Source organism: Microcaecilia unicolor, chromosome 4 (assembly GCF_901765095.1).
Source record: "Microcaecilia unicolor chromosome 4, aMicUni1.1, whole genome shotgun sequence".
Taxonomy (NCBI): domain Eukaryota; kingdom Metazoa; phylum Chordata; class Amphibia; order Gymnophiona; family Siphonopidae; genus Microcaecilia; species Microcaecilia unicolor.
Window position 1 is genome coordinate 282,026,656 of NC_044034.1, and position 21,715 is coordinate 282,048,370.

At 42.5% G+C, this 21,715-nt stretch overlaps 1 protein-coding gene across 3 annotated transcripts in view; it reads left to right on the top strand.

Annotated features, from left to right (window-relative positions):
- The window catches only part of PNPLA4 (patatin like phospholipase domain containing 4), a 116,598-nt gene that overhangs the window by 34,992 nt on the left and 59,891 nt on the right, over window positions 1–21,715 (top strand). For all 3 annotated transcript variants that reach the window (XM_030201629.1, XM_030201632.1, XM_030201631.1), the window contains one exon: window positions 16,097–16,283. In XM_030201629.1, the coding sequence (XP_030057489.1) occupies window positions 16,104–16,283 (180 nt within the window). In that variant the 5' untranslated portion in view covers window positions 16,097–16,103. The remainder of the gene's footprint in view (window positions 1–16,096; window positions 16,284–21,715) is intronic.

Genomic DNA, 21,715 nt, shown 5'->3' on the forward strand with positions numbered 1-21,715 from the left:
TTTTTCCTGACAGCTAGATTTAAAGCTCTGGTGAATGGCCCTGGCCTAGGAGAATTGAAGCAAAGACTGCAGTATAGAAAGTTATGGGGATATATAAAATCGTGAAATTCCCTTGATAGTTGTAAGTGAAGACGTATGATACTTAATCCCAGCTCTGATTCCCATTGAGCTGGTAGCCCAAATGTTCAAGAGGAAACTATTCCCCCATCGCATTCCCCAACACATGCGTGTACCAAAGAAGAGTCTAGAGCTAGCTCCACCATTTCTTCCAGGGAAAAAAAAACAGAGTTGAAGAAATTACTGTAAAGTGGTGTACACTCTAAGAAGAAAGAGGAAAAGAACTACAAAATGTAAACAGGAAAGGATAGCCTAAAAAAAAAAATACATATTCTGTTGAAATTACTAATTTCCCATATCCATAGAATTAGGGATGCCATAAGTCTACAGGGCAGACTTAAATTTAGGGAGTAAGCATTCAGAGTGTAAGGTGGCTGGGAGGGAGTTCCATAGGAAAGGAGCAGTACAGAAAAAATAAAGCAATGTAATGATTGGCAAGGAGGCAACCCAGTGAATGGAGGATAAAGTGAGATAATTCTCATAAGCCGAGTGGGGTGCATGAAGAGGGTGTTAAGGGAAGATCAAAGAAGAAAGTTACATCAGAGTGGAAGTATGGAGTGCTTTGTGCACAATTACCAAAGTTTTGAACTGTAATCGATACAGAATGGGGAGCCAGTGATGTTGGGCAAGAAGGGGAGTCACATGGTTGAAACGGGAAGCATGTGTAAGGAGGCGGATGGCAGTGTGCTGAATCATTTGTAGCTTTTGGAAAGAGATCTGTGGGAGACCAACAAAAACAATATTGCAATAGTCTAACTTGGTCAAAACTAGTGCATATAGAAGAGAAACACAAGCTTTAGAATCCAAATAGGGTCAGATATAACGTAAAGAACCAAAACATGATTGGACTACAGAAAATAAGATTTTGGAAGGATAGCTGGCTATCAAGGGTAACACAAAGATATTTCATAGTATTGACCTGGGTCAATGGAGTAGAGCGGAGACAGGGGACAAGCATTGGTACAGAAGGCTGACCTGTTATTCATAGAGCAACAGATTTTGAAGGTTTGAGAAGCAGATGGTGGTCTTGTAGCCAATTGTCAACAGTATCAAGGGTTTACTGGAGCAAGGAAAGGTTGGGCCGAAGAGTAGAAACTAGAAGTATATTGCCTGCATAAAAGTAGTTCAGTACCAAGGGACTGAATTAAAGTGTCCAGCATGCTTATAAAGATGATAAAGAGAAGAAAAGATGTTAAAGAGGGGGCAGGGTAGAGAATAGATCCCTGGGGGACACCACATGAGAGAGTATAGTGGACAAGGTGTGAATTAGGCAGATAAACCTGACATTTTTGATCAGACAAGAAAGAAGTAAACCATTGAAGGGCTGTACGATCCAAGCCGATTTCTGCTAAGCGTAATGGAAGAAGAGAGTGACTGACTAGATCAAATGCAGCCTTGAGGTCTAGGGAAACCAGCAACACTATATAGAATACACAGTAAAAAAGTCCTTTCAGGTGCAAAGAAAAGCTACGAGAATGGTATGGGATTTGCGTTACAAGACGTATGAGGAGAGACTTGCTGAACTAAACATGTATACTCTGGAGGAAAGGAGAAACAGGGGTGATATGATACAGACGTTCAAATATTTGAAAGGTATTAATCCGCAAACGAACCTTTTCAGGAGATGCGAAGGCGGTAGAACGAGAGGACATGAAATGAGATTGAAGGGGGGCAGACTCAAGAAAAATGTCGAAGTATTTTTTCACGGAGAGAGTAGTGGATGCTTGGAAAGCCCTCCCACGGGAGGTGGTGGAAATGAAAACGGTAACGGAATTCAAACATGCGTGGGATAAGCATAAAGGACTCCTGTGCAGAAGGAATGGATCCTCAGGAGCTTAGTCGAGATCGGGAGGCAGGGCTAGTGGTTGGGAGGCGGGGATAGTGCTGGGCAGACTTATACGCTCTGTGCCCTGAAGAGCACAGGTACAAATCAAAGTAGGGTAAACACAAAAAGTAGCACATATGAGTTGTCTTGTTGGGCAGACTGGATGGACCGTGCAAGTCTTTTTCTGCCGTCATCTACTATGTTACTATTATGTTACTATAATGCTTTACCATATGTGGTCTCCAGAATGATCAAATAACCCTTTAAGATAACTATTGAATGAATGTCTTTAATTAAGGGTATTTATTTGTTATTAGAATTCAGTGTACTTGTCTCAGTCAATTAGATTGAATCTCTAATATACACTAATTGACAGAAACCTGTTGTGGCTTGAATAGGATTACAGAGTCTGCAGAGATCAGAGGGAGAGAGACCTGGAATCAAAGCTACATTTTTTTCTTCTAATAGTCATACATCCTTTGGTTGCTTTGGTAATTGTAAGACATAATTGCCATTTCTGTCATTCTGTTGCTGGTACTACCATTGGACAAGTTTTGAGTAAATCTTTAAAACTGATTTGAAATTTATTTAAGAGACCATCTCTAGCCAATGAGACATGATTGATGAAACAGCCACTTGCCTTCATGATTACTGAATTTTTACATCGTAGGGCATAGGTGGGCTAAAGTTTAGGCCTTAGAGTCAGACTGGAGCCCTGCTCTCTCTCTTTCCTGATATCTGAGAGTTGCAGAGAGGGGGAATAGGAAGAGAGTACTCAGGAGGTCCAACATCAATATCATATCAGTCCACTGATGTAACTTCAGGCCAGAAATGATATGCTATCACAACCCAGGGCCAGGACCCCTTTCTCTATCGTAAACTGGATAGAAAACTACCGTGGACCAGATGTGGTTTGTGCACAATAGTTTGCTTAGCACTCGTACAAAAATTGATTGTGAACTAGGCTAAAGATATAGACACTCACCTAATATTAGGGACATATTTACCGATAGACAAATTAGGCAGTTGCAGAGATGGCCATTTTGCCTTTGTGCAGAGCCCTTCTCAAGGACAGGCCGTGGGAGGCATCTGGCCTCATACTGGATGTTTTTATATCTTTTTTTTTTTTTTCCTGAGGACAGTGCTTGACTGGCATTTACATAGAGCAGTGGTTCCCAAATCTCTCTCAATGAATATTCATTGTGGGTATCCTGAAAACCTGACTGACTGGGGTGCCTCCAGAACCAGGTTTGGGAACCACTGACTTAAGGGATTCCAGTCTCCTCCATTCTGTGATTGGTAGACCTGGTAGAGCTATTAGGTGTTCGGTGGCCTGGATATGAAGTTTGTGTTGCCAGCACATAGTACTTTCCTGTAAATGTGTGCTGATGAACTCGGATACATGCTTTAAAGTTCTTCTTTTGAATGGGAAAGGAGATGAGAGAGTTATTGGTGTGCTTGCAGATTAAAGAATCATAGGTAGTATGGAGCTAGGAAATCTCTTATTTATTAGGATTTATTTATCAGCTTTTTGAGGAAAGTCACCCAAGGTAGTGTACAGCCAGAATAACCTGGCCATAGACAATATAAGGAGAATTATATAACTGGGTGCCTGCAGTTACACATGTGTGTGTATAAGTGACCTACATGTTATTTTTTAGTAGGGTGTGTAAGTGCTTTCATGTATACCTTCAAGGGGGCGTACACATGAGTGGAGCATGGAAGGGGCATGGATGTGTCTCCACCTTATGCGCATAACTTGTAGATTATTATAAGTTATATGCGTTGCATGGTGCACTTAAGCGCACCCATATGCTCGCTCTATTCTTCATTGGTCCCAGTGAATTTACTAATTTAATACTGACACTTTTACATTGAGATGAAGATAAGTTTGAATTTGACAGTGAGAATGATATTTAGTAAATGTGTCAGTATTAATTTTAGCCAATTCATTGGGACCAATGAAGAATAGAGTGAGTCACAAGCAGGCTCATTTTCAAAAGAGATGGACGTCCAAAGGGTGACATAAATTGGCACTTGGACGTCCTTCTGACAGAGACGTCCAAATCGGTATAATCGCAACCTCATTTTGGACATCTTTATCAGAAGTCCGTCGTAAGAACGTCCAAATCTCAAAGGGGCGTGTTCGAGGCGGGACTTAGCCAGTCCTAAGATTTGGACATCTTTGAGCCATAATGGAACAAAGCAAAGATGTCCAGGACTAAAACTTGGACGATTTCAGCTAGACCTGTTTGTATTACAAATAAGGCACAAAAAGGTGCCCGAAATGACCAGATGACCATTGGAAGGAATCGTGGATCACCTCCCCTTACTCCCCCAGTGGTCACTAACCTCCTCCCAACCCCCAAAATTGTGATGAACAACATTACTTGCCAGCCTCAGATGTCATACTCAGGTCCATTACAGCGCATGCAGGTCCCTGGAGTAGTTTAGTAGTAGGTGCAGTTCACTTCAGACAGGTGAACCCAGGCCCATACCCCGCCCTACTTGTTACACTTGTGGAGGAAACAGCGAGCCCTCCAAAACCCACCAGAAACCCTCTGTACCCACATATAGGTGCCCCCCCGTCACCTGTAAGGGCTATGGTAGTGGTGTACAGTTGGGGGTAGTGGGTTTTGGGGGGCTCAGCACACAATGTAAGGGAGATGTGTACCTGGGAGCATTTTATGAAGTTCACTGTAGTGCCCCCTAGGATGCCCAATTGCTATCCTGGCATGTCAGGGGGACCAGTCTACTACAAATGCTGGCTTCTCCCACGCCCAAATGGCTTGATTTTGGACATTTTAGACTTGGACGTCTTTGTGTTCGAAAATGGCCGAAAATCAAAGACATCCAAATCTCAAAATGTCCAAATCCTAGGATGACCATGGTATTTTTGAACACAAAAGTTGGACGTACATCTTTTTCGAAAGTGACCTTCTGCCTGCCTCTGAATTTGGACGTTTTACAAAGACGTCCAAATTCCAACTTAGATATTTCTTTCGAAAATGCCCCTCAAGGTAAAGTTCCTTGTGTGAAACGAATCTCTACTGAGTGAGGTCCATTGAAAGAGGGAATTTGAACCTGTGTGATTTGAATGTGATACAGTGCTGGGCTTGTATTAGTTGGCGGTTGTTGTTAGTGCCTCCGCTTATTTCAACAAAGCCACTCACTGCAGGTCTTCTACGTTTCTATGTCTGCAGCGGCAGCGAGAAATAGAAACTGCATCCTTCTCCCTGCCGTCTACCTGTTCACTCATCTGCTGCCTTCTCGACTCCATGGCTGCAAGCAAACCAAAACCAGGTGCAGGGTCATAGCCTTGTGTGTGCCACCGACATCTCTTGCTAGTCCTGCTATCTAGGGGTAAGACTGGCTGGAGCCACCAGCAGCGTGCACAAGCCTACAACATGCAGAATTGGAGAGGTAGCTGGTGAATTTCTGTGGTGGCACCAAGAAATAGCAACTGTATCCGTCTTCTACCTGCCATCTAACCATTCGCTCACCAGCTGCCTCCCTGACTCCATGACTGCAAGCAAACTGAAACCAGGTGCTGGGCCAGTGAGCAGGACTAGCAAGAGATGCCAGTGGCACACACAAGGCCATGGCCCAGCACCTGGTTTTGGTCTTGTAGCAATGGAGTCAAGGAGTAAGCAGATGAGTGAATGGGTAGATGTCAGGGAGGGGAAGGATACGTTTTATATTTAAGTACATAAATATTGCCACACTGGGACAGACCAAAGGTCCATCAAGCCTAGCATCCTCTTTCCAACAGTGGCCAATCTAGGTCACAAATACCTGGCAAGATCCCGAAAAAGTTCAATACATTTTATGCTGCTTATCCCCAAGTTAATTTAATAATGGTCTATGGACTTTTCCTTTAGGAAGCAGGCCTTTTTTAAAACCCCGCTAAGCTAACAGCCTTTACCACATTCTCTGGCAACGAATTCCAGAGTTCAATTACACATTGAGTGAAGAAAAATTTTCTCCGATTCGTATTAAATTTACTACTTTGTAGCGTCATTGCATGCCCCCTAGTCCTAGTATTTTTGGCAAGAGTAAACAAATTATTCACATCTACCTGTTCCACTCCACACATTATTTTATAGACCTCTATCATATCTCCTCTCAGCCGTTTTTCCTCCAAGCTGAAGAGCCCTAGCTGCTTTAGCCTTTGCTCATAGGGAAGTCATCCCATCCCCTTTATCATTTTCGTCACCCTTCTCTGTACCTTTTCTAATTCCACTATATCTTTTTTGAGGTGCGGTGACCAGAATTGAATACAATATTTGAGGTGCTGCAGACACGGGAAGGTGGCAGCAGGGAGGGGATGGCAGCAGCGAGACCATGAGTGAAGGTGTGGATGGAAGTGTCAGTAAAAGAATCAGTGACTGAGGGTGGGGTAGGAAAGATGGGAAAATGTGGGATGGTGGAGTGAGTGGAAGAGAGATGAGGTAGTGCTCAGTAGTGAAGCACTTGTAACCACTCGCCTCCACCTACCCTCCTCTCTTCCTTCCCATTCACATTAATTGATTTGATTTGCTTTTTTTTTGTCTATTAGATTGTAAGCTCTTTGAGCAGGGACTGTCTTTCTTCTATGTTTGTGCAGCGCTGCGTACGCCTTGTAGCGCTATAGAAATGCTAAATAGTAGTAGTAGTAGGAAAAACAGAAGGACAGTGAAGGGAGAGGGGGCAGTTCTGGATGGTGGCAGGAGAGAGACAGAGATGAGACCTTGGATGGCCAGGGCAGGGACGGAGAGTCACAGACATGGGATGCTGAATTGCTGGAGGAACGAGAGAGAGGCACACAGATGAGATGCTACATGGCTGGGAGGGAGAGAAATAGAGACACACAGGGAGGATTTTGAGAATGTTGAAAGATAGGGGCAAAGAAAAGGATGATGGATATGATATGGAGAGAAAAGAAATTTCAAATGGACAAGAGAAGTTAGGATATTAGTATTGTCTTTCAGATCATAAATTAAGTTTATAATCTGGGCAAATTAATTGCAAGCCTAAATATATAAGCACTAGTAAAAAAGGCCCGTTTACGAAACCAATGAAACGGGCACTAGCATGTGGCTTTTTTTTGTGTGTGTGTGTGTGTATGTGTCACAGAGTTATTTTGTGTGTGTGTGTGTATGTGAGTGTGAGGGTGTGAGGGTGGGGTGTGTGTGCAGGTTGTTGATGTGTCTTTTTTGTTTTGTTTTGTTTTTTGCTTGGGGGGTTGGGGGATGTGCTGTGCTGGCAAAGTGGGATGGATTGGTGTGTGGCTTTGAGGGTGTGTTTCTGTTGTATTGTGTGTGTGTGGCTTTGTCTGTCAAGGAGGTTTTTGGAGAGGGGGACTTTCTGTTGGTGAAATGTAAATGTGGTTGTAGGGGGGTCAGCCTTTGCTGAGTGGTGGATTGTTTTTTTCTGGGGTTTTTTGTGTTGTGCTGAGGCAGCAGTGTTGTTTTAGATGGGCGGAAGGTAGAGGAGCACGTTCTTAGTCTGTCGGTATTTTTGGGCCGTTTCGGGGCTGCTGTAGGGGAACGCTGGAAGAGAAATGTGCTGTGGGAAGCAGCGCCATCTTTTTCCGTTGGGCTGGGGTTCTGGGCATGCTGGAGGTGGGAGACGGCTTGCCTGAGGATGGGGATGGTTGTTTTAAGTTGGCGGAAGGGAGAAGAGCACGGTCTCGGGCCGCCGGGGGGTGATCCGGTATGTTCGGTCCATTTCAGGCCGGCTGCAGGGGAATGCTGGAACATTTATGCGCTGCAGGAAGCAGCGCCGTCTTTTTCCGGGTGCTCGGGGAATCCCCGAGGTGGGAGACAGCTTGCCTGAGGTTGGGGATGGTTGGGCACGTCGTTGGCCGCTTCGGCAAAAGGGAAAGAGGAAGGGGTGGGGAGTTACCTGCAGCTGCGTGAGAAACCGAGTATTCTTTGTTTGTTTTGTATTATTAGTTTGCATTTCTGTTGAAGAAAGAGTGGATGCCTTTCGAATGATGGAGGTGGTGTGTTGGTGTGCGGTTGTTTCGTTAGTTTGGCAGCCAGTCTCCAGCGATTCCCCTTCCTTGGTCGCTGTTTGCTGCTGACTGGGTTGCGGGTAATCCTTCCAGCTGGGCCGCAGCTTGTCCTGTTCGCCCACGTCCCAGATGGTGAGGGGCACACTGTTTTCCGGCTCCACCGACTCCACGTCAAGCGAACCCAAATATAGTCTGTGCTATAGGCCCTCCGGCACTCTTCAGTACCGGCATTAGGCATTTAAAAATTTCTCTCCCCCCCCCCCCCCCCGGGCCTATTTTTGCACGTTGAGGGTGTTTTTTCTGATTGGTCCGTCATGCGAGGGCGGGACAGAGAGACATGGTCAGTGTTGTGGCTTCACCACCATGAACTGACGAACCCTTCAGGGAGTGACTGAGTGACTTCAGAACGTTGTCTTCAGAATGTTGAGGGTGAGTTTTATTATAGTAGATAGTTTTATATGCTCCTTATTGAGATGAATTTTCAGCTGAAAACTTAGGGGGTCAGTATTCATTTAACTGGCCTGAAACGGTCACTGAGCAATTAAATCACTTGTTCAGGGCTGTTCACAAATTTTCAGTGGCACTTATTCTTTTATCGCCGCTGAAGATTAGTGGTTAGCATGAAAGTGAAAACTGGCTATTTTGAGGGCGTTCTGGGGGTGAATCAACACTTGGCTGGTTAAGGGCTGATATTCGGCACTTAATCAGCCAGGTTAACACACAAATAGGATCGTATAGGTCAGTCCTATCTTTATACAGTAATTCATAACCACTTTAGTTCTGAATATCGACTTAACTGGCTATGTGTTAGCCAGCTCTGCAAAAAGGAGATATTCAATGCCAAAGTCCAAACATGGCCTGAGATTGACTATCTGAGAATAATGCTGGCAAAACATCCACCACTGCTGGCTGAATATTGACCCCTTTGACTCTTACATTTGGCTGAAACTAGAGCACAAAATTAGAAGCCTAAATTTAGGAGTTTGGCATTTTTAAACTATTGCGCCCAATGCAGTTAAGTTTGACATAATTATTCATGGGAAGATACATATCAACACAAATTCAATAATATTTAACTTTACAAAAGGAAATTATGAAATTGGTTAGAAAATTCTAAACAGACTGGTTGTCAGGATCAAAACGTTTGAATGAGATATGAACAGTATTTAAAAATACTCCTCTCAGCCGTTTTTCCTCTAAGCTGAAGAGCCCTAGCTGCTTTAGTGTGCAGTAAATCCGTTAGCACACCTTAGTAAAAGGGACCCCTGAGTGTAATATTGTTGTATATAGAAATGTGCTATAAACAAAAAAGGAAACCCAACTATGACATTTTGAAGTCCCTGGCAAAACTGTCCATTAACACACCCTCTCCCTCCACAGCCAATGAACCAACGCCTGACATGTTGTTTTAACCAGAGAGATGCCTCCCTCCTGGCTGTTAAGACCTTTTATATAGTTGACCAGTATTTTCAACAAACCTTCATCTTGTTCTTTTGTCTTATAGCAATGCTCAACTGTGGGTGCCTCCTGATATTTCCATTTCACATCCACTTCACATTGTACTGTAATAATACTCCTCTGGATTAGGTTTCTCCTTCCACCCTCCTAGAGAACCATAGACCATATGGGGCTGATGGGGCTGGCACATCTATTATAGATATTGGAGAGAAATGGAATTGGAGGGGGGCAGCAGTACTACTACTTCTTATCATTTGGGACTATTCCTTATGGATACTCCTAGAAAAGGTAGCAGGGTCCATAGAACACTTCACACGTTAACATCACAAGGAACTCCATTGGGCTGTATCACTGGGATTCAAGCTCATGACTGTTAGGACCCAGAGTGGTGTGTATTTGTACACAAGTGCTCCAACATCTGGTTTTCATCCTCATAATCTGTCGGTACATTTTACCTGTGGACTTTCAACTTATTTTCAAAGTGATACTGTTTTTAAGTTGGCCTATCTAACTGCAACTAAGACTGACAGGTAAGAGCTAAGGCTAGACTTGTCCCGGTACAACATCATCACCAATGTTTTTTGGAGATATTTAGCAAGCTGAGGCTGCACCTGTCCCGGTACGACATCATCACTGATGTTTTTGGAGATCTTTAGTAGATCCTACCCTCCTTTTGTATTTATTGGTTAATGTTTCCACCTTTTCCCCATACCCTTATGCTTAAATTTGTATTTGTGTTTGTTTCTAGTTTCCCCTCCCCTTAACCTATTTGGAATTGTACACCACATTTTTAAACTATTTGTGATATAACAAATAAAGTGAACTGTGAACTATATGTGGACTTTTAGTTTGCAGTTGGCCTACGAAACAAGTACACATTGACACTTATACCTCCTCTTCCTGTAGGTGCTTTGGCAAAAAGTAATATGTGAAAATAGAAATGTACATATGTTTAAACTCACACCTTAATGTAGCTGTTCAGAATGTTTCCATTGTACATTCAGATGTGCATACTATGTTCAAGGCAGGCAGTTTTCAAGGATCCCATTTTCACAGGTAAAACATTTTTCCCTATGGGAGTGGCTTTGAAAATTTCCCTTCCTTCCTCCCTTAAAGCTTTAAACATTTGGGTATTATTTAGTAAAATGCAGTTTCCTGTACTGGACCTTAATACACATTTATGTGTAGTACTCATTAAATCTCAATACATGTTAACATTACATCAACGTGGTACCACCGTTTAGTAAATAGTCCATTATTTCTTAAGCAAGAGATGACACTGTTAAAATATAAATGATTGAGAGCTGCTACGCTAGCTGCAGGTACAGTTCTGGTAATGTATGTCAGATGCTGATACATGACCCTTGTTCCATTATTCAGTTCTGGATTGCTCTGTCTCTACCATATGTCAACTCCTGCAGTAAGTTTCTTACTTGTATGCTAGAAAAGTGTAATAAAAGGAATAAAAGATCTGCAAATCTTCTTTGATGAAGTCTTCTATGAGTTGCTGTAATGGTCTTGTGTAGCTTTGCCTTTGAAAATATTAATGAATCGTCTATTGCTCTGATTAGAATGGATGCCACACAACTTGAACTAACATATAAAAACCTGGAGAAACATGATGTTAATTGAGATTTACAGTGCTTGAGCTGTAGACCTTCTAATATTCTCTCTAACTTTGTAGACTTATTCAAAATAGTTAGATGAAAGGAGCATTACTCTGCCCTACAGTAAGAAAATGAGATGACAGGCAAAAGAGAGAAATTTGTCACCTTCGTTCTCCGTGAAAGATTTGTATTATATTAATCATGAGCTGAGAAGGAAATGGTTATGGCATTAAAGAAGCCACAACTGGGCCAACCACAAAGATTCCCTATTCGCAAAGAAGTGTAGATTAAGCCAGAAACCAGCTAGGATCAGTGGAAATATGAGGAATGAAATTAGACAAGTTAAATTGGCCTTAAGGTCCTAATCTGCTAACATATGCTGTATTTCTGTGTAAGAAAATGGCACATGGTCTTCTTGTTGGAAATCACCCACAAGTAGACAGGACTTGCAGACTTTGCACCTGTTATCTCTATGGGCAGGTTTTTTCTGGAAAACAAATACTTGTAGATTAGGGAGTCCCAAGTTTTTCAACACCCCCTCCCCCTGAATGTGCCTCTCCCCCCCACCTTTCCCCGATTATGCCTTCCTCAATCTGACTAAATCAGTGGTTCCCAAATCTGGTCCTGGAGGCACCCCAGGCAGTCATGTTTTCAGGATATCCACAATGAATATTCATGAGCAGGATTTGCATGTTTGCATGCAGTGGAGGCAGTGCATGCAAATATCTCTAATGAATATTCATTGTGGGTATCCTAAAAACCTGACTGACTGGGGGTGCGTCCAAGACCAGGTTTGGGGATCACTGGACTAAATGCATGCGGAGCCCTGTTCACATTGTCAACTGGATTGAACAATTTTCAGGTAGCTAGTTTACCTAGGCAAATGACTTTGAAAATGGCCCTCCACCGTGATAGGGGTTTAAGTGGTCTATTAAAGAATTCCTCTGTCTTTTTATTCCACTCATGCCCATCAGTCCCACACTTCACTTTTTGCTATCTTTGATATCTATTCCACCCTTAGTCAGAAATTAGATTTTGGAGGTCACTTCCTTCTTTGCTCTAAGTTGTACATATAAAAGGAGCGTATGATACATTTTAACCTTGCATTAAGTCTAAGAAAGACATTTTTTGGAACTTGAATAATAGCCATAGAGGAGAATGGGGATTGTAATTTCACCTTACAGATGAAAAAAAGCAAGAATGAATTAGTTCATAACATTGAAGGATGAGACAGGGGTACCAAAAGCATCAGAAAATTATTTCAGAATCATATTGTAAATGGAAGCTGAAAAACTATCAAGTCTCGTTCCAGAGGGAATTCAGTCTGCAGCAAAGCTGAAACAAAAGACTGAGAGAATTTGGCAGGAGTTCTGTGTGGTGCATGCAGTTGGATGCTAAGAGGATGTTTAAGAGTGGTAAGTTTAGCCAACATTATCTACTGTGAATTCAGGGATCTTTATTTTAAGCTGGCTTAGGAAACAAAGTCTGTATAAAGCCTCTCTTGTTCCTGTTTTACTGAAGATCTTGCCTGGAAGATGGAATGTCTGTATCTATAATCACACTTTCTCCTGAGGTAACCAGGTGTTTAGGGAACTGCCTTCTATATGGAAGTGGACCAGATTTAATATTCTACTACAGAAGACTCTTTAAAACTGTCTGAATTATTATGGTTGGAACAAAGTCTGCTACAACCCATCAAGAAAGACTTGACCTTGTTTTTATTGATTTCAATAAATCTTGAGAGTCTTGCAAAATGGATTGTGGCAGATTTAGCTATCTGTGCTAATTTAATGGCTGAGATTCTAGATTTGGAGACCTATGCTCATTGTACCCTATTGGACTCAAGTATATATAATAGGGTAACTTTTTGCTGGTTAATATTGAGTTCTAATGTTATGCTCAGGTGATGCCAAGAAAATTAATTTAGGAACTGAAAATCCACATCCCAGAATTGTTTTCATTTTTGAAACTGAGGCTTCACTTTATCACATAAGAGTATACAGTAAGAACTGCCATACTGGGTCAAACCAAAGGTCCATCTAGCCCAGTGTCCTGCTTCTAACAGTGGCCAAGCCAGGTTACAAGTGCCTGGCTGTATTCAAAAAAAGTACCAAGATTCCAGGCTACCTACCACTAGAGATAAGCAATGGCTTTCCCTAGGTTATCCTTAATAATGGTTAATGGACTTTAACTCCAGGAATTTGTCTAACCCCTTTTAAAACTCAGCTGTGCTAATTGCTTTTACCACATCCTCTGGCATCAAATTCCAGAGCTTAACTGTGCACTCAGTGAAAAGAAAAATAGTTTCTTCTATCTAAGAAGTATTCCTATGTAATTTCATCTTGATATATAAGATTTTTTTGACAGTTTTTAAATTTAGCTAGGACAGTGGTTCCCAAACCTGGTCCTGGAGGCAGTCCAGCCAGTCAGGTTTTCAGTATATCCACAATGAATATTCATGAGATAGATTTGCATGTAGTAGAGGCAGTGCATGCAAATCTCTCATGAATATTCATTGTGGGTATCCTGAAAACCTGACTGGCTGGGGTGAGTCCAAGGCCAGGTTTGGGAACCATTGGCTTAGGTCCTTTTTCGGCAGTAGCTCAAGGTGGGTTACATTTGGGTTCTAGGCGTGTCCCTGTCTTTGAAGGGCTAACTTTCACAAAATTACAAGGAGCAGCTTTGGAATTTGAACCATGCTTCCCTGGTTATCAGCCCTATTGCTTTAACCACTAGGCAACTGCGTCACGTCACTAGTTAATGATGATCAGTCTGAAGGCAATCTGATAACAGTATCTGCAATGGGAATAAGGATAAGTGAAAGGTAATTCTGTGAAACACTTAGAATTGTGCCTGTGATACTCAGTTTTATTTTAATCTGTGTTCATACACTTTTATTGTCAAATACCTGCAGCAATGGAAACTTGTTTTCACCTTGAATTCAGTTAAAAGTTGTGGACTCTAGATAGAATTATCACTTTATTGATGTCTTCATTTTTATTGTGTTAAATGTGGCAAGAATTATGATCTTTATTCCTGTTTTCAGTCACTTTAATGTATGTAAAATTCTCTTTGTTGTGATATTGTATCTTTTCAGATCAAGAATATTTTTGTAAAATTAAATGAATAAAAAAAAGTAGAACACCATTAAGGGTACTCCTCTTTTTTCATTGCCATGTTCTTGTTCTTTGGTGGCAGCACCTTAGTATCACTATATATTAAAGGGACTACCTTGGGTACGAACACTTGATTGCAAAGAAAAATACTGTACCTCTGGACTGTCCATCCAAAGACCATATCTGGACATCCTTATCGTGTCCACCACCTTATCATATTGCATAGGATGGTATGCAACTTTTTTACTACATAAGAACCACATTTTTTAGACTTGAAAATCCTTCACAGGGAAGAGGTTTAATAGCATAGATCATTTAATATTACATTGCATTGTATGTTGTATGCTCTTACTACCTTACCATGTACTTGGATATCATTCATATGCCTGGATTCTCTTGCTTCCTTTTTGTATAATGTAGTGTGTTTATTTAGATGATGTAACATTTTTCATTTTTTCCTACTTTATTGTATGCAATATTTCAAGCAATAAGCAAAACAAAAACAATAGTTACTATAGTGCACATCACGGAGTGAAGAAAAGCAGAAGAAAATTCTCTCAAAAATAGTAATATAACATTTTTCTTTGGTAGTATTTTTATATTAATGTGATTGTCTTAAAAAAATAAGAGCTAGGATTTATGTTGCTATTTATATATAAATTCACATATTTATACATTCTGCATTAATTAGTGCTGACATGATTTTCCATAATGAGCGCAAGAGAAAAAAAATGACCAGCTTTCCACACAGCCAGTTTCATGTTGAACTGTACACATTAAAGAATGCATTATAGTCTCTGTGCTTATTCACAGCTGCGGATAATTACAAGTCATTTTGACTGAAGAAAGATACGTTATAAACTTAGTTCCTCATGGTAGTCTAGAAAATGACTAAAAGCTTTGGTTGTACTTATCAAGCCTAATTACCATGTACCATATAGATACATACTCATAAGACTAAGGGCTCCTTTAACTAAGCTGTGGGACTGCAGCTTGAAACAGCTTACTGCAGGATGTTCAGCAGCGTCCTGCAGTCATTTTTTAATCTGTGCATGCAAAGGGGGCATTTCTGCACTAAGTGCAGCTACATTGTCGCACGCTAACTGATTAGCGCAGGATTCACAAGTGAGTCCTTACTGCCAACAGAATAGGTGTCATTAAGGGATCATGTGCTAATTTTAATAATGGCCATACGCTAATGGAACATTAGTGTGTGGCCATTTAATTTGGAAAAATGGAAAATCATCCATTTTCCAGCTGCAGTAGAAATGGCCTTAGCTTGCAGAAAAAATCCTGGTAAAGGTGCACTAAGGCCACTTTTCTGCCACAGCTTTGTAAAAGGACCCCTTAGTCCTGAACAAACAAAACCTGAAATCATTGATGGAAATGGAAACTTTTGTTTTAAATTGGTGTTTATAAAGTAGGGAAAAAATAATTGCATTGTACGCTGGAATATTCAACAAACAGAACACCACAGTGGCTTTATTTGGGGCCCCTTTTACAAAGCGGTGGCTAAATAGGAAGTACTGCCTGGCTACTGCAGCAGCCCGGTGTTACAATCCACCCCCAGTGCGCTGTCATATCTGGTGCTACAAAACTATATTTATTTTTGTAGCGCCGGGGTGTACTTGATGGTAATTGGGCATTGCCGCGAGCTGCCCAGTTACCGCTGGGTTAGTGCAGGAGCCCTTACTGCCACCTCAGTGAGTGATGGTAAGAGCTCCTCCCCCCCCCCCCCCCCCCCCCGCCACCCAAATGGCTGCAGTGCAAGTGCTTTACTTGCCACACGGTTATTTGCTGCAGAAAAGAAAGACTAGTCTTTTGGTAAAAGGGGGCCTCGGTTCACATCAAAAACACGCGCTGACGCCAGCACAGGCTTCCTTTTGTCACAGTTTGGTAAAAGGGGCCCCTATTTATTTATATATTTTTCTTTTCTTTTTGGAAACCATTAAACAGTTGACTCTTCCCATTTCAGAGTCAGAATGCATCCTCTCAACTTGTCATTTGCTGCATGTGGATTTCTTGGCATCTACCACTTGGGGGCAGCAACTGCTTTTCTCAAACATGGCCAGAACATGCTGAAGACAGTGAAAGCTTTTGCCGGAGCTTCCTCGGGTTCCCTGGTTGCCACCCTTCTCTTAACAGCCCCAGACAAAACAAAGGTAATTAATAGAGCAATTGACACACACAAATGCAAATTAAAAATAAAACAATAACGATTCGGGAAGGACTCAATTTCACAAGGAGGATGGATGGGTAGGCTATGGAGGGGCTGCTGAGTCAAGTAAACTAATCTTTACTCTTCTTTGTAATCCTGATCTGTCCCTGCAGTGTTTTCTTGGGCGCTATACTTATTATTCTGTTCACAGTTCTGTATCTCTTATAATGAAGCTGCCTGCAGCCATCAGAAATCCTGACACTCCTCCTTGCAAATGAACCCCTTGTGGACTTGTAAACATCTTAAAAGAATCAATCTTATGATAGTGCATCTGCCACAATTTAAAATGGAAAGAACTGGAGTAATAACAAAAGACCAGATTAAAGATACAGTGCTGCTATAGGATCTCTGTTTTCATATTGTATTTGGGGATAGGATTAAAGATCTGAGTATGTACAGTGATGTGAAAAAGCTTTGCTTGTGCTCCCCCCCCCCCCCCCCATGATCTTCTTATTATTGCATCTGTCTATTTATCTATCAATATATATATATATATATATATATATATATATATATATATATATATATATATATATATATATATATATCACACTGAATGGTTTCTGATTTTTAAACAAAAGGTAATTTTAGACAAAAGGAACCTGAGTAAACACAACAGTTTTTACATTATTATAGCATTTAAGGAACAAAATTATCCAAAATCCATATTGCTCATATGAAAATATAGCTGCCCCCATAGTTACTCAATCAACCAATTGACCAAATTTTATTAATAATTAGATTCAGCTGATTGAACATAGGCATGCTTGATTGCAACCAGCTCTGTTGAATCTAGACCTCATTATATATTGAACCTTTCCATGAGAGTGAAGTACTCACCACAAAGATTTTACAAGAATGTTATGCCACAATCAAAGGAAATTCCAGAAGAGATGAGAAAAAAGCTGTTGAAATGTATCAGTCTGGAAAGGGTTACAAAGCCATTTCTACAACTCTGGGACTCCACTGAACCCTAGTGAAAGTAAATCTTCTTAGGAGTGGCTTGCCTGCCAAATCTAATGTTGCAGTGAAAACTCATCCAGGAAGTCACAAAACATCCCAGAACAACATTCAAAGAGCTGCAGGTTGCTCTAGCCTCAACTAAGGTCAGTGTTCATGACCCCCCAGTAAAGAAAGGGACGGGCCAAAAATAGGATTCATGGGAGAGGAGCGAGGCAGGAACTACTGCTATCCTAGAGTAACATCAGTGCTCGTCTTAAATTTGCAAAAATACACCAGCATGATCTCCAAGCCAATTGAGTTAATGCATGTGGGAAGGAGGAACCCAAATCACAGCTATGTTATGCAAGGTTCCGCTTTAGGAGTTACGGACCAAGAAAGGGATCTGGGAGTCATTGTGGATAGGACGTTGAAATCTTCAGCTTAATGTGCTGCGGCGGCTAAGAAGGCGAACAGAATGTTGAGTATTATTAGAAAAGGGATGGAAAACAAACATGAGGATGTTATAATGCCGTTATATCGCTCCATGGTGCGACCACACCTGGAGTATTGTATTCAGTTCTGGTCGCCTCATCTCAAAAAAGATATACATGAATTGGAGAAGGTGCAGAGAAGGGCAACAAAAATGATAAAAGGGATGGGACGACTACCCTATGAGGAGAGGTTAAGACGGCTAGGACTCTTTAGCCTGGAGAAAAGGCGGCTGAGGGGTGATATGATAGAGATTTACAAGATAATAAGTGGGGTAGAGCGGACAGATGAAGCATTTGTTTACACTTTCTAACAATAATAGAACCAGGGGACACAAGATGAAATTAGAATGTGATAGGTTTAAAACGAATCGGAGAAAGTTTTTCTTTACTCAGCGCGTACTTAGACTCTGGCACTCATTGCCGGAGAAGGTAGTGACGGCAGCTGGCCTTGCTGAGTTTAAAGGGGGTCTGGATAGATTCCTGAAGGAAAAGTCCATTGATCGTTATTACATTTTGGGTTTTTGCCAGGTTCTTGGACCCTGGATTGGCCGCTGTCGGAGACGGAGTGCTGGGCTTGATGGACCTTGCTTCTTTTCCCAGCGTGGCGGTGCTTATGTGCTTATGTTCTACAGACAGATGAGTGGAAAGTGAATCTTTTTGGACAATACAGGTCCCATGATGTCTGACGTAAAGCAAATATTTATTTATTTATTTATTTATTTTATTTTTGTTACATTTGTACCCCGCGCTTTCCCACTCATGGCAGGTTCAATGCGGTGGGCAATGGAGGGTTAAGTGACTTGCCCAGAGTCACAAGGAGCTGCCTGTGCCGGGAATCGAACTCAGTTCCTCAGTTCCCCAGGAACTGAGTCCACCACCCTAACCACTAGGCCACTCCTCCACTCCACAGAACACAGTAATATAGCATTCCACAGTAAGAACATCATACCAATGGTCGAGCATGGTGGTGTGGTGATGTACGATGTTTTGCTGCTTCAGGACTTGGAAAACTTGCCATTATTGAAGGAAACATGAATTCTGCATTATACCAGAAAATACTTAAGGAGAAAAGTCACCTTTTCTGAGCTGAAGCTTAATTGGGTTATGTAGCAAGACGATGATCTAAAACACAAAAGCAAGTCTACATATGAATGACTGAGAAGAAACAAAATTAAAGTTTTGGCTGGCCTAGGCAAAGTACTGACTTGAACCCAATAGAGATATGGCAGGACCTGAAACGAGCAGCTCATACATGAAAACCTTAGAATGTGCCTGAATTAAAGCAGTTCTGCAAAGAAGAGTGGATACGATTCCTCAACAGTAATGTGAAAGACTGATATCAAATTATAGAAATATATAACAAAGGAGAACCCAATCATAAAAGATAGACAAACATCAAAATAAATTATCTAATCTTACAAAGATTAAAAAGCTTTTTTTACAAACATAAATATACATAAAACTAGAGGCTGACAGAAACTAGGATCTCAACTGAAAATGAAACAGCTATCAAATCAGCTGAAACCAAAACAGTCCTTTCCCGACCCCCCAATCACATTCTCGCCAATGCTTCAGCCCCCCCCCCCCCCCCCCCAGGATCACTCTCGGCATCCTTTCCTTCTCTCCATCCACCACCTGAAGCCCTCTCCGGGCCTATCTTTAAACCTCCTGGTGGTCTAATGGGTCTTCAGAGCAAGAGCAGTCCCCAGTTGCTGTTGCCCTCGCCATTTCCGTAGCCAAAATGGCTGCTGGGACATCCCACTGCAGCCTCGTGAAACTGCTGCGGGAGGTCCCAGTGGACAGATTGGAAACAGCATAAGCAGGAGTGACTGGAGATTGCTCCTGCTTATTCTGCTTCCAATCCCAAGATAGCTGCTGGGACCGCCCCCCCCCCCCCCCCCCCCCAGGGCAGTGTCATAAAGCTGTCAAACCCACAGAGGCAAGAGTGACTGGGGATGGCTCTTGCCCTGTAGACCTCTAAGAAATTTAAAGGTAGGCCCAGAGAGGACCTTCGGGTGGTGAGTGGGGGCACTGGATGGAGAATGATCACGGGGGGATGGGGGATTCAGCTAAAAATGCACTTGCATTTTTGGCCGAAACTCGAACCTGGATTTCGAGTTAGTTTCGGTGACGAAACTGAAATTCAGTCAGGCTCTACATAAAACATCATCTACAGAAGACAAGATGGTGCCCTAGAGACAAGATTTGAGCACTGCGCTTTTCTTTCCTTGTTGGAAAATGCCTAAAAACAAATCGAGGAAGTCAGCTACCCTTGCACTGGGAGCTGCAATAAAGTTTTTCGTTTCTAATTCAGCAAAGGATAGATGTGTATGCCATGCACCAAACACGTACCGAGGCAGTCCCACCTGATGTGAGAGAAGAACTAGTGGAATCCTCTGGAAACAATGTCTCGTTCTCCCCAGAAGAGAGAGAACCACCAGTAAATCCTGCAGTGAGATGGAGTTCTTTGTTGGCAGGTGCACCGTCCTTTGATGAATGCTCTGTAATTGACTCTTCTGGTCTGGTTACAGCTGTTGTGGCAGTGTCCATGGAGTAGGCTGAACTGAGAGCAGGAACGTTGCCTGGTGGAATGCTTAACACTCAAAACTGGGCTGTAAGGGGATACTGCTGGAGCCTTGACCTGGGATTCTACAGATGTCTTACCTGAAATCTCCTTGTCTTCCATTTTTGAGTCTGAAAGACCTTACTACATTTACCTTGGAAGAAATTTGGTTAATATTTATATATTTCTATTTTTAATTTGTGGTTAGTTATTTTATACTACTGGGGTGTGAAAATGAAGCTACTAGGCAGTAATTTACTAAATAGATACTTCTGTTCTGTTTTCACAGAAGAAAATCCTGGAGAAGGATCGCGATTGACTGGCAAAAGTACAAATGAGAATGGAGTGGATATAGCACTGTTCACGGAAGAGAGTACGTATGAACAACTTGAAAAGCTAAAGGTGGACAAAGCCGTGGGACTGGACGGGATCCACCCCAGGATATTGAAGAAGCTCAGAGAGGTTCTGGCAGGTCCTCTTAAAGATTTGTTTAATAAATCCTTGGAGACGGGAGAGGTTCCGTGGGATTGGAGAACAGCGAATGTGGTCCTTCTTCACAAAAGTGGTGATAGGGAAGAAGCTGGAAACTACAGGCCGGTAAGCCTCACTTCGATTATTGGAAAAGTAATGGAAGCGATGCTGAAGGAAAGGATAGTGAATTTCCTGGAAACCAATAAGTTGCAAGATCCGAGACAACATGGTTTTACCAAAGGTAAATCGTGCCAAACGAATCTCATTGAATTCTTTGACTGGGTGACTAGAGAGTTGAATCAGGGACGTGCTATAGACGTAATCTACTTAGATTTCAGCAAAGCTTTTGACATGGTTCCCACAGGAGGCTCTTGAATAAACTTGACGGGCTGAAGATAGGACCCGACATGGTGAACTGGTGTCGCGTCTTCCGCGCCTACCTGTTCTTCTTCGCCCGCGGAGGGCGGGAGTCGGCGGCCACGGCGCGGCCGTGGAGGTCGGCGGGCCGAGTCGGGACCGGCGCACGGCGGCAGCGACCGCCGGTCTCGCCAGGGGGGCGCCGTGGAAGATCCGCGCCGCACAAGATGGGGGCGCTAGAGCATGGCCCGACGTCTTCCCTGCCTCGGAGTGGGAAGGCTCTGAGGCTCCACCTCCCCACTCCTGATTGGTGAGACTCGCTCTCGGGGGGGCGGGAAGGCGCGGGATTTAAATCTCGAAGATGACTGACGTCGGGGCTTCCGGATCGGATGTCAGAAGCCGACACAGTGGATTCTCAGCGTGCTAGCCGCCCTTGCTAGCGGGCCTTCTGAGACTGTGGGATTTCTTCTCAGCGTGCTAGCCGTCCTTGCTAGCTACCCTTCAGAGACTGTGTGACTTCATCCCAGCGTGCTAGCCGCCCTTGCTAGCGGC